This window comes from Vipera berus (assembly GCF_964194415.1).
Source record: "Vipera berus genome assembly, chromosome: 1".
In the NCBI taxonomy this organism is placed as follows: Eukaryota; Metazoa; Chordata; class Lepidosauria; order Squamata; family Viperidae; genus Vipera; species Vipera berus.
Window position 1 is genome coordinate 109,204,172 of NC_138202.1, and position 20,183 is coordinate 109,224,354.

The 20,183-nt window shown below is 37.6% G+C and overlaps 1 protein-coding gene across 1 annotated transcript in view; it reads right to left on the reverse strand.

The window, feature by feature from the left end:
• Window positions 1-20,183, reverse strand: part of LOC308669854 (mucin-5AC-like) — a 63,438-nt gene that overhangs the window by 1,167 nt on the left and 42,088 nt on the right. Inside the window, exons 32-47 of the mRNA XM_081330767.1 lie at window positions 18,529-18,791; window positions 17,183-17,351; window positions 16,559-16,809; window positions 14,611-14,794; window positions 13,699-13,936; window positions 11,990-12,168; window positions 10,482-10,551; window positions 8,740-8,840; window positions 8,074-8,105; window positions 7,088-7,262; window positions 5,647-5,748; window positions 4,065-4,108; window positions 3,378-3,500; window positions 3,170-3,265; window positions 1,587-1,703; window positions 608-656 (exon numbers count right to left, since the gene is read on the reverse strand). Of these exons, the coding sequence (XP_081186893.1) occupies window positions 608-656; window positions 1,587-1,703; window positions 3,170-3,265; window positions 3,378-3,500; window positions 4,065-4,108; window positions 5,647-5,748; window positions 7,088-7,262; window positions 8,074-8,105; window positions 8,740-8,840; window positions 10,482-10,551; window positions 11,990-12,168; window positions 13,699-13,936; window positions 14,611-14,794; window positions 16,559-16,809; window positions 17,183-17,351; window positions 18,529-18,791 (2,193 nt within the window). The remainder of the gene's footprint in view (window positions 1-607; window positions 657-1,586; window positions 1,704-3,169; window positions 3,266-3,377; window positions 3,501-4,064; window positions 4,109-5,646; window positions 5,749-7,087; window positions 7,263-8,073; window positions 8,106-8,739; window positions 8,841-10,481; window positions 10,552-11,989; window positions 12,169-13,698; window positions 13,937-14,610; window positions 14,795-16,558; window positions 16,810-17,182; window positions 17,352-18,528; window positions 18,792-20,183) is intronic.

Genomic DNA, 20,183 nt, shown 5'->3' on the forward strand with positions numbered 1-20,183 from the left:
GGAAATATTATTTTTTTCATTTAGTCTTCACATTCACCACTGTGGTTGCTGACTAAGGAAATAATCTACCATTTGTTTTCTTCCAAGTTATTTTTTTGATCTTCTCAATCTCTCCTACAACTTTGGAATTCCCCAGTAGCTGCCCATTCGTTTATTAGCCATCTATGACTCCACTTAGCTTTTTAAGGTAAGATATGCCAGATGTTGCCATCTGCTTAACTCCCTATAAATAATGATGAATGTTACACAAGCCCACAAAGCCTTCATTTTTCACTCTCAGGAATTCAATAATAGATACAATTGGAATATTACTTAAGGGAAGTGTACAAGATGTGCATAATAAACAGATAGGTTTTGCTGACCTGGTGGAGAAGAGTCCATGACATGTAAGATATGGGCAAAAAATAAAATTGAAGAAAAAAATGTTTACGGATCTCAGGAGACAATTTATCTCTATCAAACTATATAACAGAAGATTCAGTCCTAGGCATGCCCTTTTCAACATTTCGATTCATAAATTTAAATGAAGAGGTAGGGGTAATGCTCATTAAATTTACTTAATAAAGACCCTATGAATTAAGGATTTTTTAAATTTTTCTTTACTTACTCCCTTTGCATATCTTGCAACAGCCATTTGGAGTCAATTCAATTTGATCCTTTGACAAGAAAGAAAGTTTGTCTTATTATTTTAATCATTATTATATCTGGATATACAGTAGAAGTATACAGTACTGGATTTTAAATGTACCTTTAGTCTTAAAACTTCATTTTAAACTCCATTAACAAAATGCTTCAATCTATCATTATTTAATGTACCCAAAGAGGAGAATCAAAGCCAGCAAGTTATGAATTAATTATGAGTTATTGCTTATTGTCTGCTTATGAAGTGGGGAAATTGCATCATTTCTCAATCTTTATAAAGAAACAATAGATGCACTTTACTAACAGAAGCATTCTATGATTTTTTTCATTGAGGAACATCACATTCTGTAAAAACATCTAATAAACACCAGATCTCACTAGTCATAAGAATGAGAAAAACCCAACAGTTTCAGTTCAATTCATCCAACCTTTACAATTCTGCCAGAAAATAATAGGGATTCCAGAAAATAATCCAGATTATAATGTGGATAGGATTGGTACCTAAAGAAATACAAGCTGTTATCACTGAGTTTCTAAATGTGGAAAGAGTGATAATGCTGCTCATCCAAATATAAATATTTTTTTATATATAAAACATTTATATACTGAATATATGAATATTTTCATACTGAATATATTTAGGGAGGATAATGAAATGTGGGGCACACTCCTACTGTAGCTTTAGCCATCACCATTTCTTCATGCTGAACAAATAAACAACTTTATGCTGTAGGAGGCAACTGCTAGTTATTCAGTGCATATGAATAAGAATCATTAGAATATTAATAATAAATAACATTAACCCCAACCTTGAATGACAGATGGTGATCATGACTATTTGATATGGATCTTTGGTATAGTTTTTAGAAACCACGTTTCATTACATTCGACAAATGTAGACCGTAAATGAAAATAGAATAAATAAAAAGTGATATAAAACTTACAGGACTACAGTCTGGATCAAAGGAAGGGCATTTTTCTTCAGCCTCAACCAAAACTAGTATATTGTTCCTTGGCTCACATCTGTACTGTTTACAATGACCCGCTTTTGTCTGCCCAGGCTGTTTTTTTTTATATAAATTGGGAGAGAGAGACAGAGAGAGAGAGTATGAGAGAGGACTGTTATTTTATTTGTAAACTACATTATAAACTGTAATAGAAAATATAAAGCAAAGTTCTTAATATGTCTAGATCAGTGTTTCTCAACCTCAGGAACTTTGAAATGTATGAACTTCAACTTCTAGAATTCCCCACCCAGCATGGCCTCAGATGGAGGAGCTTGGCTGTTTAGATATTCTAGCACTGGCAGCACATGTGACAGTGAGTGGCTGATTTTCTAGCAGTACTAGCAGCATAAGCAGTCATGGTGGTGTATTGCAGACTAATTCAGCTCACTACCAGGCGTTCGATCCTCACCGGCTCAAGGTTGATTCAGCCTTCCATCCTTCCGAGATAGGTAAAATGAGGACCCAAGTTGCTGGGGGCAATTTGCTCAGTCTGTAAACCACTTAGAAAGGGCTGTAAAGCACTATGAAGCGGTATATAAGTCTAGGTGCTATTGCAATGAGCTGCAGAGTGCGCACTGCACCTCCCTCCTCTTTCTCCAGTTCTGCCACCACCCCAAAGAGCACCTTCCACATAGCCCTGCACTTTCTCTCAGGGTGCCACCACTTGCTCTTTGCCTTGCATCCAGTGGTGGGATTCAGCCAGTTCGCACCCACTTTGGCAGAACCGGTAGCTAATTTTTTGTTGCCCAGGCCCAGAGTGGACTTCCGGAAGTGGCATCCACACAGAGAACCGGTTGTTCACATATTTGAATCACTGCTTGCATCATGCTTCCTCCGCCCTGATTGGGCCTGGCAAATTCCCTTTGGCAGATGAGGCTCCGCACGCGTCTCAGAACTGCACCCTTGTCCAGTGCTTGGATCCAAAGCCACCAGCAGGAGGAAAAAAGACAGCAAAGGTTGGCTGTGACACTGGGAAGCAGCAGGCGCAGTGCAGGGCACCCAAAAGAGCAGAAACGAAGAGGAGGTAAGGCAGATGGAGGCAGAGGAAGTGAAGGCAAGCACTGCAGAGCAGGAGAAATGTGAAGTCCTTGCCTATGGTATCAATAGCACCGGCCTGGCCTGATGATTGTAACCGGGACTATTGGAACTGCTAAGTGGTGCAGTCACATGATGTTTTGCCTAATGCCCACATCTCTTAGCAATGGAAGTTCCGTTCCCAGTTGTGGTCCTACGTTGAGGACTACCTATATTTAGTTCAGTCCAGCTTTCCTATCCTACCAGTTGCTACCAGTGTTGTAGATTGGAGATGATGAAGTACAGTCCAAAATATTAGGAGGGAAGCATGCTGAGTCCTATTCATATTTTAATAGCTTACAGTATTTCTCATCTGCCATTGCTATGAAGAAAGTAGGCATTAAAATACAGGGTTACAAGTTTGGAAAGAAGTTCAGATTAGTTAGCAAAAGTACAGGAATATCCTATTATTTCACTTGTTTACAATACGAATGAGAAGATATTACCTCCAGTATCTCAGCAGTACCATTAATGGTGACGACGCAAGCCACTGGGATGCAGTTTCCACAACATTCACCAGGTTTTACTTGATACTCATGCCCCTGTTAGGAGACATTAAGAGTTAATAATGGTGGCTACCAATCTATGGGAGAGAGAGAGCCTCCGTTAAAAACCCTTTTAAGCTACATTTAGGCAGGAAAGACTTGTTCTTACCATGGGACAATCCATGTTGCAGGTAACTGGCTTACAGTCCACAACATTTCTCTTGGTAGCAGGGTTCTTAACAGAACTACAGATGCATGTTTCACAGGATTTACCAGGAACAGTCATCCCAGGCTGGGGAAAAAATATGGAATATAATTATATATAATTCTCATAGATGAAAAGGCAGCATTTGTGTTTACTGTAACTAAGCCTATATATTTCTTTCATTAAACATGTAAGCGATAAGGAAAGATGGTGCATATTAAGTAGGAATCTATATAAGAATGTCAGTTGGTGAGCAGCTCTGAAGCTAGGGTCCTGGTCTCTTTTTGGTGTTTTTTTTTACTTTTAATTGTTATTGTTACATATACTGTATATTAACATCTGCAAGAAAACAACCAAGCTCAGAAATGAGGACCCCTCATTTCAACCCTGAACTACAGATATTCTCCTTTATAGACTTAAAAGGCTTTGCCTGTACCATTGTAAATACCATCTTAATATTTGGAGTCCCCCGCACAGATATCATTCCTTGTGTCCATTCTCTAGAACTCAAGTCAATTAACCCTTTTCCTGGCAGAGATGGTGAGATCCAGAGTACAGTATGGATTTTCATGCTAAACTTTTGATTTATAATTGAACATGTAGAAAACAGGTTTATTCACATACATAAATAATAAATACTAATTTCTTTACCTCATAAACTGATCCATTAACCAAACAGATACCTTCTCTTATTTCTGAAAACAGAAAGAACCAATTATTTAAAGTATAATGGAAAATGAAATTCAGATTTAAACATAAAAAATGATAAGAATTTAATAGAATTAGAATAGAATAGTAGAATTAGAATTACAATATTTTATTTGGCCACGTGTGACCCAAGGAATTTGTTTTCAGTGGAGAAGCTCTCAGTGTACATGCCAAGCCATACAGTAATAATAATCATAATAATGATACCAATAAGAGGGGGTAGTAGAGAAGATGAGAAGGATAATAATAATAATAATAATAATAATAATAATAATAATAATAATAATAATAATAATAATAATAATAATAATAATACAGACATACAACATGGGTAAATAGACATTGGACAATACTGTGAGGATTAGGTGTTCAACAGAGTGATGACACAAGGGGAAAAAACTGTCCCTGTGTCTAGTTGTTTTGGCACACAATGCCCTATAGCGTCGTCTTGAGGGAAGAAGTTGAAACAGTTTATGTCCAGGATATGAGGGCTCTGTAGATATTTTCTCAGCCCTCTTTCTGGCTCGTGCATTATACAGCTCCTCAATGGAAGGCAGACTGGTTGCAATTGTTTTTTCTGTAGCCCTAAGTATCCATTGAAGTCTGTACCTGTCCTGCTTGGTTGCTGAACCAAACCAGACAGTTATAGAAGTACAAACGACAGACTCAATAATTCCTCTGTAAAACTCTATCAATAGCTCCTGAGGCAGTCTGAACTTTCTAAGTTGACTACGGTGGGAAGTTAACAGCGTTCCGTGCGCCTTTGGCGTCTAGTCATGCCGGCCACATGACCACAGAGACGTCCTGGGACAAGTGCTGGCTCTTCGGCTTTGAAACGGAGATGAGCACTGGCCCCTAGAGTCGGAAACAACTAGCACGCATGTGCGGGGGAACCTTTACCTTTACCTTATTTAATACTATTTAAATAGCCAGTAATAACTAATTGTAAGAAGAGAGCTGAATACTTTATACACAAAGTTACTTTTATTTCATTTTATTTGTGACTTTTATGTTGCTTTCCTCCAAGAAGCTTATGGCAGCCAGCAACCTTCTAGGATAGATAAGGCACAGATATAGGGACGAGTCTAAACCTCTCATGATGGAATTCTGGTTGTATCTCTGATCCACCAAACTCAGTGAATATGTGAATATGAAATATCACTCTCACTGAGCTTTACTGCAGAATGAAGGTTTGATTGGGGATTTCACAGTTTTTATCAGACTTGTTATTAATAATTAAATTAGGTAAAATATTAAAGTAGGGGGTGCTATCTCAATACAACTTCAAATCTACAGCAGAAAACAGCTTCTCTTATGCTTAGATAATGACTTCTATAGCTACCCGAATTTCCCATTTTTAAATTAGTTATGAGATAAAATACAAATAGAAACCAAAATTAGGAATATATCCATCCTACATTCATACTGTTTCGCCTCATCTACAATTCCTCTGGTGATGGCTGTTATTCCCTTAGAATATATAATCTATTTATCTTATACTATATCTCAGCAAGTTTGAACCTACCACATTTAATGCTGCCACAGCACTCATCGTAAGAGATTGAGGCTACGTGATATCCAGGTTTACAAGTCTTCTTTTCCTGGGAGCACAGACTGGTGTTGCATACTGTGGAATAAATCAACAAGAAGAAAGAATGGAATGAAGCCCCAAGCAATTGGACTTGCCTGTCTTCTTGTGAAGTTGTCCATCTCATCTATAATTCTAATGACATATCAAAACAAGGAGATCCTGGTGTATTGAGTGCATGTAACCTTGATCCTAGAAATCTCAGATTTCTAGCTTTCTGTCTAAAATCTCTATCTGAAGCATATGGTGCTAGCATGTGAAGAATACAGCTGTACGAACCTCCAAAGATTGCTATCTCTCCTAGATACTGGTAATTCAGTTCTCTTTCGAGTGTTCATTTACTATCCCTGTTAGATGCTCTCTCTCAACCTTTTCTCTCTAAAAAAAGTGACAGGTGGTTAACTTTTTCTCTAATGGAAACAAGTTTAATATTAATATTTTAAGACTCAATTATTATTTTTCTTGTTTCTGTTTGCAGGAATCAGAATAGCTTTGTATCATTACTGATCACAATACTATAAAGATAAGTGGTGGTATAAAGTTGAAATACCTGTGTTTTCTAGGCGTGAAAGCCCTAATAAGCAGGCATATACATAGAATGAAGGCTACTGCTAAGCTTGTAAGCCGCCCTGAGTCTTCGGAGAAGGGCGGGATATAAATGGAATTAAAAATAAATAAATAATAACAATGCTCCCCTTCTCTTTTTTCAAAGACAAAGAGTGCTTGCTATGGGGAAGACTCATCAGCCACAACCAGATAAACCTGTTTAGTCTCAAAAGTGCTGGTGAAGGGGGCAGTGTGTGCCAGCCAGCCAGAAAACATAAGAAGAGCTAATTTTACTTTATGGTAAAATTACAAGAACAGAATCTTGCAAGTCTGAAACTATTTCTCTCTCTTATTCCCTTTATGGCCTCCAAAACTAGGTGAGTCTCTTCTTCATGTTCTTGCTTCAGGTTAAGCTGCCTTTTAACTGATCCTTCCCTTGGCTGCCCTGCCTCCCAACATCATTCCATGTATTCTCTCTCTCTCTCTCTCTCTCCCCGCATGTGCATGCGTTTGTGCATGAATTCCACCTTCAAGCAAGCCAGATGTTTTCACTGATCATTTTTTTATTTCTTTTTCCTTTTTAGACCTTGGCTGTGCAGCATCCTGATGTCATTTCTTTAGATTATTTTCTCAGACTTTGGGGTCTGAAAGTTCATTGGGCTATAGCCTTTGTCATTCCAAGCAATCATAGCCCCTGGTGTCAGAGGGCAACAGAAATTGTGGTGGTGTTTGTGGCGCCTGTAATATATTAAAGCTGTATATGGATACAGGTGTGTGTCAGAGAGAGCACAACCCCTTTGGTATTAGAGATAAGTAAACAAATAATGCATACCGCATTTTATTTCGGGGCAGCATGAATCTTTTGGATTTTGCACAGAGACGGGCATGTATCCTTCCTCCTCACAACTCTGGGTTGTTTTTGGGCAGCTCTGTGGCTTGCACTGTACGCTTATAGACAAAGGATCACATAGACACTCTTGACAGTTGCTCTTCCATTTGGTACCAGGCTGTTGTAAAGAAAAAATCAGATTAACAAGGAGGCTTATCGCTTGGACCATCAGTGGACTTAAGAAGGAGCAATTACTTGGCTTTAAACTTTTCATTGTGTCAGATAGGCCTGCTGAATTGTGCCTTAACATTTGGCAGAGATTTTCTTCATGTTGGTTTTACTGAATGGCCAAGAAGGGCCTTAAAATTACAAACCAAAGGAAACTATTATAAATTAGGTATGCATCTTTTCAAGAGTTCCATCTGATAAATATAAACCTAATACTAGTGGGCATGAAGTTGAGAATTTTAGTTAGGACTGGAGGCTAACTGGTGTTTTTTTTAAATCCTGCTTTTTTCATATAAAAATAAAGATGGCGAACATACCAATACTCCTTCCTCCTCATATTTTCCCCAAAATAACAACAAGGGGAGTTGGACTGAGAGAAAGTGACTAGTCCAAAATCACCTTTTTGGTTTTGCATGCTTAGGATGGGACTAGAATTCACAGTCTTCTGTTTCTAGGCCAGAACCTTAACCGCTACACCAAACTGGTTCCCTAAAATTGATATTTTGTTTAGTATTTTTTACAAGATGCTTTCCAAGTGTAGTCTGAATCTTTCTTTATTTTCATTTAGTTTAATCTTGCTCTTCCAAGAACAACTTTAGGGCATGTGTTTTGATTCTGCCTCTTCCTCCACAGACAAATCTTTCCATTTTATGCTTTTAAGTGAAATGGTCTTCCATCTTCAATCAAAAGTGACATGATGCCCTTTGCTAGTGATGTACTCTGGGTTCATGATGACATAACATTCTGTGTGAACTACTTACCAGTTTTGGTAATCCATCTGGTCCCACACAACCTATTACCAAAAAAAAAGGTTAAAAATTCACACAGATAATATAATCAGATAATATAATACAGTCTCCTTCAACATGGAAGTATCAAGATGCATTAAGACCACAACTAGCTTGGAATTCTGAACATTGCAACGACGATGTTATCTAGTTTGGTAATGAAACATCTGCAAGAACTCAGAGAGCACCAAGCACCTTCATTTCAACCCTGAGCTACAAACGCTCTCTTTTATTGGATTAAAACCAGTTACAAAAAAACTGTGGCCACAAGAGCTGGTGTACTTAATTTTCTTGAAAAAGCAAATTTGTAAAGGCCATCTTTCCCTCCCAAACCATACGATTGTTCTTCCCAACTGCCATATATAAGGATGATTCTATGCTATATGCTTCAGTAAGGAGTGCTGTATGCTTCACTATTTAGCTTTTTAAATGTTGTTTTAATTGGGCTTAATTAATTTAATGTATTTCAATTCTATATTATTTTTATATTGTATTTTATGCTGCCCTGTAAACCGCCCTGAGTCCTTCGGGAATAGGGCGGTATAGAAATTTAATTAATTAATTAAATAAATAAATAAATAAATAAATAAATAAATAAATAAATAAATAAATAAATTCATAATGAAAAGAGAAACTTACCACATTCTGGAACACAGAGGCCAGTGTGAGAATTGAAAATGATTGTACCCTCTGGGCAAATGCATCGTTCAGCAACATGGTCGTTCTTCTCATGCGTTAATCTGCAAGAAATGGAGAAAATTGTATATTGCTGAAATGTTTTTAGTATTTATATATAAACATTCCTACTATCTTTTCAGTGATAAAATTGTTGCCAGACAGATTAATATGGTGTCTTTCATTTTGTAATTAAATGTTTCAAGAGCACATCATGAATTCCCACAAAAATCATGTTTTTGAAAAGAGTTCTTGAGGCATAAAAGAAAATTGGCACTTTGAGGGGTAATTCTATGTCATCCCTTTCCCAGCTTCTAGTAGTCAAAGCAGCCACTTGTCCAGCCAAAGCAGGGAAATGCTTGATTGGTTCAGGATGCCATTTCTGGGTGGAGTCTTAGTTGTCAGAGTTGTTTTACGTGAATCACTGTAGTTGTTCAGTTGATAATATGGTGGTTAACTGAATCTGGCTTCCCCAATTGATTTTGCTTGTCAGAAGGTCACAAAAAGTGATCACATGACCCCGGGACACTGCAACCATGATAAACACAACCATGATAAACAAGCCAGTTGCCATTTGCATAATGTGATCGTGGGGATACTGCAATGATTGCAAGTGTGAAAAATGGTCAAAAGTCACTTTTTTCAGTGCCGTTATAACTTTAAATGGGCACTAAATGAACTATTGTAAGTTGAGGACTACCTGTATGTGTCTTCTGAAAAAAAATCACCTCCACTAGGATCTAATCTTTTGATGCAGGGATCTTTGGGCAACTTCAAACTTCAAGGCCCTGCATATTCTCTATGTATTTTGGGTTGACTTAATTTTTCTGCTTTAATGACAGGAGGTCTAAATGTAGACAGGTCACTCAGAAATGGTCATTCTTGTTGCTTACTCCTAATGCAATAATTACTCAAAATTAGATACTTCAGAAAATCCATTTTTAGCATTTAAAACCTCCTCTCTCAAATATGAAAGTTAAGGCAGGCTGAGTCTGAACCTTGTTCTCAAGTAAAGCACATGGAGATTTCTTATCAAAGGGCTTCATTTCTAGAATACTAGAGTGCCTCTAACAAATAAAGTGTGCATCTCACACAACCCTAAGACTTTTCTGGAATTCCTTAAAAGAGTCCAACGTTTTTCAGGATTTCTGGTGAGCCCGCACAAAAGATGCAACTGCTTTAAGGTATCCAAATATTAGATTCCAGGCAAGTCTTTAAAAAGCAGAGGTTTTATTCAGACTCAAGCAGAAATATGAAAAAAAAAATCAGGGCTACATTAGAATTGGGTAACCCCCCCAAATTAAATAAATTAATAAATAATAAAAATAACTAAAAATACAATTCCAGAATATAGTTACATAGTACAGTGACGGATCTGCAAAAGCAGAGCAAGACGTAATCTCATTGCATGAGCTACGTGCCATGTTAGTTCATGTAACCTTTAATTTTGCTCATATATCATTACATAGATAAGAATGTTTAAAATAACTTTTCCCCCTAATTACGGTAATAGATAAACTGTCATTATGTCACACATGGGTACAAATTCATAATATTCCATCAAGTCCCATTTCCTATTGAAAGAAATAAAAAAATACACCTGTTAAAGGAATTAGTACTGTGTACCATTTATTTATTTATTTATTTATTTTAATTCCATTTATATCCCGCCCTTCTCCGAAGACTCAGGGCGGCTGGCGGCTTACCTATTTTCACAGGTTTCTGGATGAATAGGAGCACAAGGAGCATACACCTTGTCTTTTGGGCAATTATAGGCTGTAAATGAGACAATAAAACACATTATGAACAGGCAAAAGTTTATATTCTGATAGGGGAAAAAAAACTATATGGCGCTATAGAGACACAAGCTCTTTCTCCAGAGATTTTGTAGGAGAACAAAACCAATAAAACAGCTGCAAGTGACTTCAAACTGTTTGGAGAATCAAGGAGAGGAAAGAGACCTTTTAACTTTTATTTCTTGTTATTTATCTTTCTTCCTCTCTTTTTCCCTTGAAGAAAATAGTCAAATCTGCACATTACTCCACCGAGAGTGCTTTCTATTAAATTTTAAGGACTGAACCTTAAGTATTTATAAGTTCATGGGGAGAAGGGGCAACTTCTTCCTTTTGGAAAACATTTATGTCCTAATGAACTTGCAACTGTTAATTAATTATTTCTAATTGCAAAATAATAATAAAAAAAATAATGTTGTTTGTAACAGAAACAACATTTTTGGATTTGTTTCTGAGCTGTTTAAAATAGATCTTGAAAGAGTTAGGATATTTTCAGAACCTTTGCAGTTTTTAGGACCTCCGCCCTACCAAAATCTGTTTTTCGTTGAATTATTGCTGTGAAACAAAGGTCAGAAATAAGAGTGATAACAATGTAGTGAATTTATAAATAGTTTCTTCCAGTATTTTCTTTTTAAACTTTCCACTAATTAAAAAATAAGTCCTGTGCAGGAGGTATTTTCTCTTTTGATGGTTAGCCAACATAGTATATAGATCTAATCAGACAAAGAGAGGAGCCTACAGTTACAATAAGGCTCTAGAAAAGGCCATAATCTGTGGAATATGATTCACACATGCTTACTGGCAAAGTTGATTTATACTGTACAATATAATGTGCAGAACTGAGGATGTTTGCTATTGCTTGAAGCTTTCCACTGTTGATCTAGTGGTTAAGTCACCAATACAAAAAGTGGGAGACTGTGAGTTCTAGTCCTGCCTTAACTGTGAAAGCCAACTGAGTGATCTTGGTCCAGTCGCTCTCTCTCTCAGCCCAACTCACCTCACAGAATTGTTGTTGTGGGGAAAATAGGAGGAGGAGGGTTTGTTGGATATGTTCACAAACACGAATTATTTGTAAAAATAATATGGGATATAAATACAGTTTTTTTAAAAAAATCATATTCTAGAAAGACCGATATGAATCAGCAGATATTTCTGAAGACTGGAATACAGTGAAGAATTAGCTAAAGTTTATGTTCTAAGTGCGATTTCCAAGGATTGGAATCCCCCCCTTCTTCCCAGTACTTTACATATTTTCTGCCACCTTGCATTCTGCCTTTCAATCTTCAAAAACAATAATGAAGTCTGAAAAAAATTAGGATACAGGATGCAAATAATGTTTGCCCATGTCGTGTTGCTGTTCAGTTTGCATGGCTGTCTAGTGGTCTTTTGACATAAACACAGATGTTTCATCCTCTACTTACGGCATTTCCCATGGGTCTTGCTCCTCCAGTCGGCACAAGCCCCATTCGCCGTACAAAGAGAGGCATACATGTCGACGTAGATGCAGCTCAAGGAATCATTGGAAGCCTGACATGTTTCAATGAGGCAGTAGTCATAGAAATTTCTTGGAGACAGAAGTTTATGGCAATCTGCAAAAATACTTTAAAACCAGGGGATGAAATTAAAATCATATCAATTAAACAAGCTTTTTTTCTTCTTCATGGTGAAAAGAACAACTGAAAGAATAAGCCTTGTGGCAAATACATGATACTGAAGCATGTAAAAACTCTGGTTCTGCATTGCTAGGTCACATTCCTAGACTGCTATTCTATATGATATATAAGAAATCTGAAGATCATTTGAGTATCTGGTAAATAATACAGGGCAATACCTAATTCTGTGAAATATCATAACATCACCATACAAGGTATACGTATAGTTGGGAAGATCATTCACGGTCCAAGGGCTGGTCTGCACACTGGTTGCAGACCCTCCCATCTGGATTGCTGTTAGAACTGCTGCTTCCTAGCTTAATCATATAATGGCCAGTTTGCCAAGAGCTGCTAGTCTGCTGGTGAAGCTCCCTGTCCTATCATTATGCCAGGTAAGTGACAGGCTGCTGAGAAGCAAAGGGAAGGGAAGAGAGAAGCTTGGTGAGTGAATAGAACTGGGGAATAGGATTAGCTTCTAGACACTTATTTGATGGACTGACAGAGGACAAGTTGGAATATTCTTTACTGGCCAAGTGTGATTGGACACACAAGGAATTTGTCTCTGGTCCATAAGCTCTCAGTGTACATACAAACAACAAAGTGGTAAGTCATAGATGCAATCATAAACCACAAGATACAAACAACAAGTGAAAAATCATAAGATACCAATAGGACAGTGGCGCCGAACCTATGGCAAACATCCAGAGGTGGCACGCAGAACCTTCTCTGTGGGCACGTGTGCCGTCGCCCCAGCCTCACCTCCCCCCAAGGCCCCCTCTTCACCAGCAGCCTCCCCCCGGAGGAGAGTAGCGCAGCCAAGGACATGGCAGCCAGGCAGCAGGGACAAGATTCTGCCCTCACACTCTGTCGCACACAGATGATGCTGCGAGGTGCAGGCAGAGGGCATGGCTGCCATGGCGCTGCAGGGCCACCTAGGTGATCTGTTGTGGCGGGCCATGGAGGTGGTAGGTGACCCTGTAGGCAGGTGGGGCGAGAGGGTAGAGCGGGGGTGGGTGAGGTGGGGTGGGGGGTAGATCAAAGGCAAGGTGATTGGTTGGGCAGTTTTTTGGGCACTCAATGTCTAAAAGGTTCGCCATCACTGCAATAGAAGACAGTAAGAAAGATGAGAAAGATGAGAAAAAGAGAAGGATAATAGCAATATAGCCCCACTACATGGGGGGCAGGGTTAGGGTTGGGGTTAGTCTTCATTGTGGCAGAATTATAGTGAAGCAGGGAACCTGACTCTCAAGCAATTCTGTTGCACACGCTAGTAAATATGTCTGCATATAAATGAGTATAGATGTGTGCTTGTGTGTCCACCTCACAATCTTTCTGATGATGAATTTTCAGATCCTGCCACTGCTATTCCAAGTAACTTTACATCTGATGAGACTCAGATGTTTTCTGGGAAGGTCTTGTATTATTTTTTATGCCGGAGACAAAAGAGGCCAGGTTTCCAAAAGCTGAGTTTCACTTACTCGCTTATAATCAGCTGGCACAAAGGTGATGGAAAACTACAGGGTGTTGGTGTTGGTGTAGACTCCACTCGTGTAGTTGGCACCGTTGTGCTGCTTGTAGGAGGTTGTGTTGGCTCCACCTGACAGTAGGGCTTATTGATATCGGGCACTTGCCAGTAGATAGCCATTTCTGAGCAGGAGTCAGCTTTCTGTCCATTGGGCTTGCGACAATCATCTGACTGGTCATTTGAACAACTCCCTAGGAATAAAAAGATGTGAATCACAAGCAGGCTAAAAATGCAAGTTTTATGAATATTCAGCATGCCCACTTGGAATAACATTTGGATGGTGGAATGGATTTCCTGTTTCAATAATAAGAAACAATGATATCACACACACACATACACACACACACACACACACACACACACCTATCCAATGTAAATGATGGCTCTGAGTCTTTGTGTCTGTGTGTTTGTGTGTGGATCTGCTTTATATCAAGTGTCAGCATCTAGCCTTCACGGTTTGTCCGACACCTAAACTGGATCAGATTTGATTAGAAACTAGATGGCAGAACACCTAGGAATTCCAATGCTATTTGTTACTGGAAAAGTGAGAAATACCCAGGAAAAACTTGTGAGAAGCCATTTCCATAAGACTTTTTAACCAGTCTGCATGAATGAAAAGCCAAGTTCACCTTGAAGACATATTTATTTCTGAAACTGAATCAAGCTAGCTAGATCTAGGTAGCAGTAACTTTGAATTCTTTTATAAATGGAAATACAAGGAGTCTGAAAGACAAATATTCTGACCCTTTTTATTTTGTTATTGATTTCCGCAATAATGGGCATGTTCACATATTAATTCATTTCTTTTGAAGATACTGCGTTGGAGAGAAAGTGCTGAAATATTTTGTTTAATCTTATGACTTACCACACTGTCCCTCTGTGTTGTGTTGAAAGAGTTCATGAGGAAGCATAATAAAGAAGGTGAAACCATTGAAGGAAACAAAACCACTGATGGCAGGGATTTCAATCGTCATAGTAACACCATTACTAGTAGCCACAATGCCATCTTTGACAAAGCCCTCTGGGACAGAGTCATTGCCGAAAAAGATCTAGAAACAGCAGGATAAAGTAGATTGAAGAGCAAACTGCAATGTAAATCTGAGCAATTTACCTTACGCCATTTTAATGCATTTTAGTTCAGTCGCTTCTGTAATACTTATGTTCTGCTGCCCTTTTAGAATTTTTTTTAAAAATAATTTGTCTGTTGTAACCTGCCTTTTCCCCAAAGTACTGTTCAAGCTAACATTCAAACAATAGCAATAATAATATTTCGACTGCAAAAAACCACTTCATTCGGAACTGTGCATATACTGAGATGTTACCTTAACAGCTCTTAGGTCCTTGGTTAGGACTTGAACAACAATAATAAGCTGACCACAGTGATGTCCTTGGACAAGCACTGGTTCTTCGGCTTTGAAACGGAGATGAGCACCGGCCCCTAGAGTTGGAAACGACTAGCATGCATGTGCGGGGAAACCTTTACCTTTACCTTATATGTGTGTCCAGTGCTATTTGTAAGAAAAAAGGTGCCGGAACTCACATCTTGTTAATCTTTTATTAAAAAAATTATATATTCAGTTCTTAGGACTGGTGGTTGAGAAGTAATTAGTTTTTTTTTTTCATTTTAAAATTTGGGGTCACACTTTTAAACTAAAAAATAAAAAAAGATTTTAAATTCACCAACAATTTTTTTTAAAAAAGAAATTATTTACCTTTCGCTCATAGTCAATCACTGTACACGCACCCACACATGTGAATTGTGTAAAAAACATAACCGCCACCGCCTGCACTAAGCACTCGGCGCGCAACCACACAACCAGTCACAAGCCGAGCAGTGCCACAAGCCGAGCAGTGCCATCACAACTACAGCAGATGAAGTATGCATGCATCGGACTCGACACACAAGCAGCCCACATGCACCATTTTAATGATTTTGCCGCCGACCTGCTATGCTCGACAGGGCGATTCAAGTCCACGTGGACCAAATATCAAATGTTCAAAAGTTACTTTTAAAACTTGAAAAATCCGTCGAAAAAAGGTGCCGGAACTCTGTTCCGGTGTGTTCTATCACAAAAAAACAAAACAAAAAACAAAACACTACACACCCACATGTATATGTATGTGTATATATACATTTTCCCCATATGTGTGTTTCTCCACTTGTATGATACAATGATGTCCAGCTGCTTGAAGCTGCAACAATACATAATTGGCAATAAAAAAATAATTCCCTGAGTATAAATGCAGCTAGCTGAACTGTTCAGGCTTGCAGCTTCTGAAGGCACATAATCAATGGGCAACTAGAATGTGAAGGGCTGGAGGTATGAATGCTCTTCTATCCCTATCAAACATATTTTCCAAAGGGCAGTATAGTGATTTGGTAGATTTCCTTTTACATGGGAAATGGCTTCAGTTTAAAAAGGTGCTTAGTTGTAGCCTGGACTTAGCTATTACAACACTTTCTGTTCCAACCCTTCCATCACAATGTGGCTTTGTGAGTCATGCAGAAACTTCTAATTCTCCCAAGGTCTGGCCTAATGGCATTGTTTCTAGGAAGATATTTATCTAAACTTTATGACATTTATCTATGAGGGGAAACATCACACCATAAATAAACAATCGTTCAAGATTAAAGTCAGAGTAGTTGGTCTGTCCTAAAGATAGTACAACATTTTTTTTAAAAAAAAAACACAAATATTTTTCTCATGATAACTATATGATTCAAGAAGTATTTTGCAATATTGTCCTACCGTAACTATTGCTTTCTCTATTTGCTTGAAACAATATTATTTTTAAAACCTATGTCACATTACCTTGTTAACTCTCACTCCTTCTTGCATTACACTAGTTAGTCGGACTTCCATAGAGTTGTAATATATAATTAGGGATCTGGAACAGGATTGATTAACAGCTACATCGCAGAAGGCATTGTCAAGCAAAATACGGAGGTTTCCATATTTATTCACAATCTCTTTCACCAAGATATAAGTGCAATTGCCATGGAAAGTATAAGAAGTGCCGTCAAAAGTCATAAAGTTGTAATGGTCCCAGCCCTTACAGATACCTATAAGAAAACGTATTTTTTAAAAAATTACAAAGGTGCACATTTAGATGTGTAATCTTTAGAAATCTTAACAAAGGATACTTAATTCACCACTGAAAGAATTAGTAACCATGATATTTGAAGGACTATAGAGCATTCTTGTAATCATTAAAAAGAGTGAATGTCATAACTTGGATAATGTTATAGGTGATATATATAAATGCATGTACAGTATATTACATGCATATTACATAAAATTAAAATATGCATATTTTTTCTTCCAGAAATCAGAGCTGGAATGCTACAAATAGTTGCATAAAGGAGGTGGCGTTAAACCTGGCAGAGCTTACTCCTTTGTAAATATGAATATTATATTGTAATCTATTTTGCTTACATTCACACTCATAGCGTTCTATGCAACCATCTTTATCTACTGTTTTCTTTGGTTCGAGTCCACTGGCACAGACTATCTTCTCAGCTTGAGGGATTGGCACCACAACAATTCGGTTGTTCCCTTCACATGTAGCTTTAGTGCAATTATTAAACATCCATGTTTCATTAAACTGGGGGGCAAACAAGAGAAAATTACTCTAAAATTATTGACCTCATTAAAAACAATGAAAGAAAGAGTTAAGGTCAATTAGGAATCAATGTGGAACAATCTTATTTGGGGACAAATGGGGATCTTTCCAATGTGGAGCAATAATACCATTTGGGAAACAAAGAGTGCCAACAGGGAGCAGTTAGTTGATTTTGTTTGGCCTCATAAGATTGCTTAGTACCTGTATGAGTAACTACTAAGAAATCCTAGGTCTTTAAACTAGACTGGAAAAAGAATAGAAAAAAAATCACTACAAAAATGCAATGGCAAGTTATTTCCATATTGTTGCCGGGAAAATTGCACGAATGTGTCCAGGAAGACACTATGAGTTGAGTAAAAGAAGATATCCTCTGCATATACAGATCTCTATTCAACCTTCTGTTTCAAGGACTATGAAAGACCCTCAAGAGCTATGTTAATGAAGACGGGGCTAAAATAAAGGCCTGAGTGTAAAGGAAGAGCCACTGTTGATAGTTGTGTCCACCCAAGGACTGTAACACAATAGAGAAGAGCATTGAGTGCTGTGCCAATAACCTCATCCTTCTTTCTCTTTCTGGATGATATAGTTGTTGGCAGTGCACTCTTTGGAATGCTGACATCTCTGTCAGTGTCTGTCACTGGATGGAATGCTGCTTGCTGCAAATGCTAAAACAGATCAATGGGAATAGTGGTTCTAAAGCAGATCACCCTTTCAGAAAGCGAGACCAACAGGAATCTGGAGAACACAAGACTTCGTTTTATGGATCCACGCTCAAAATAAGGAAAAAAAAATTACAGCTGGGAATTTGAACATGGGCCTCCACATCCTATGGCCAACATTTGTTGTTTTTCTTTGCAAAGAGACTTGCAGGAGGTCCTTTCTTGTGTTCAAACTGTTTTTACAGCTTATATGACAATTTACATTTTGTCTTCCAGGCAAACAGTAGATGTGGTCAGAGAGGGCTTTGGGAGCTACAAGGAAGGCGTTTGGCAACGATCACCCCAGATTTAAACCTCCAATGTTTGTTTTACTGAAGGCAAACTTTTAGAGATTTGTGCTCTGTTAGTTTAAATTGCCTATGCAAGTCATGTAAATATAATGCTTTATCCCAATTAATGGACAATTGTATCAGGAGTGCATGAAAAAAAAATCACATTACCTTTCTAGGTGGATCCGCATCAGGGCAATCTGGTACAGGAGTTGGGGAAATAGCTTTCTCGGTTCTTGGAGTTGAGTAAGTGTGTAGTTCAGTTGCTGGAGTAGAAGTTGTAGAAGGAATAGGTAATGGTCCTGAGGTTATAATTGATGGGTGAGGAGTTGTTGTAGGGCACAATACTGGATACCTCTTAATTTCACAGTTTTCATCACAGATTGCAATAAAACGGCATCCAGAACTATCAGTTCTATTATATATTATTTCCCCTGTTTAAAAGAATCAATAAATTAAAAAGCAGCATGCACAAATGCTATAAACCAAAACACATAATTAAATGTTAAATGCATGTGTAATTCAAACATTATATTTTTGATTGCAACATGTCATTCTAATCAAGTTTATGCAGAAGTAAATCTGCATAAGCATCAGAGAAGTTATCATCAAATGTGATTCAGGATGTGTTCTTTGAACATAAGCTCATTGATTTTATGGTGTGTTACACCGAAAAAAACTGTGGATGGTATTATGGCCTTTGTGATTTATAATGAGCAAGTGTCAGTTCCCGGGGGGGGGGGAAGGAAGGAGAGAGAGAGAGAGAGAGAGAGAGGGGGGGGAAATCAATAACCATTACTTTCGTTGTCTATCCCCAATAATAATTTATTCCATCCCATTGCAAAATTTCGTGAAACTAAAGGAGAATAAGAGACTATATTGGTGGCCCCCAGGCGGAGGTCCTTCTCTGTGGGCGCCCCGGAGCTATGGAATCGGTTGCCGGTTGAGCTCCGGATGGCGCCCGACCTTCGCTCCTTCCGTCGCGATCTGAAGACACTCTTATTTGAACAAGCCGGCCTGGCCTGATGGGGGATGGGTTGGGTTTTTATTGTCATTTTTAATATATGTATTTACTGTTTTTAGTTGGGCATATGTTTAATTTTCTTTTAACTTTTGTATTTTTGTATTTTTTATATATCTGCCCTGTTCACTGCCCTGAGTCCTTCGGGAGAAGGGCGGTATATAAATAAAATAATAATAATAATAATAATAATAATAATAATAATAATAATAATAATAATAATAATAATAATAATAATAATAATAATAATAATTATTATTATTATTATTATTATTATTATTATTATTATTATTATTATTATTATTATTATTATTATTATTATTATTATTTGAAAGCCAAAATCTATAGTTTTAAAATATTAAGCAAAATTATTAATACTTAATATTATTAATAATATTAATTATTAAGACAAAAGGTAGTTTCCTCATCAGGATATAAAACAATGCAGTCTCTAGGAAAAATACACATCAAAATGCACATGTGAAGAAAAATGTTCACAAAAATTATACAAACTGGTAGAATAAGAAAAATGTCTGAAAACAGAATTTAAACTCTTGTCCATCTCAAACCCAAGGAACCCGGAAAGGCACTGGACTCATAATTCAAGTGCTTGGGAGCAGAGTGGCAAAGTATATGTTGCTCTCCCAGTAAAAGGAATGACTGAAGTATGGTAAGTTTCTAAGGATCAATTTCCTTAAATAAAACATTCAGACTAGGAACTGATGCTTTCAGATTCATCATGGAAAAAAAAGTTAAATGCCTCAATAAATGAAAACATTTTCACTAGCACCCCCAGATTAAATAG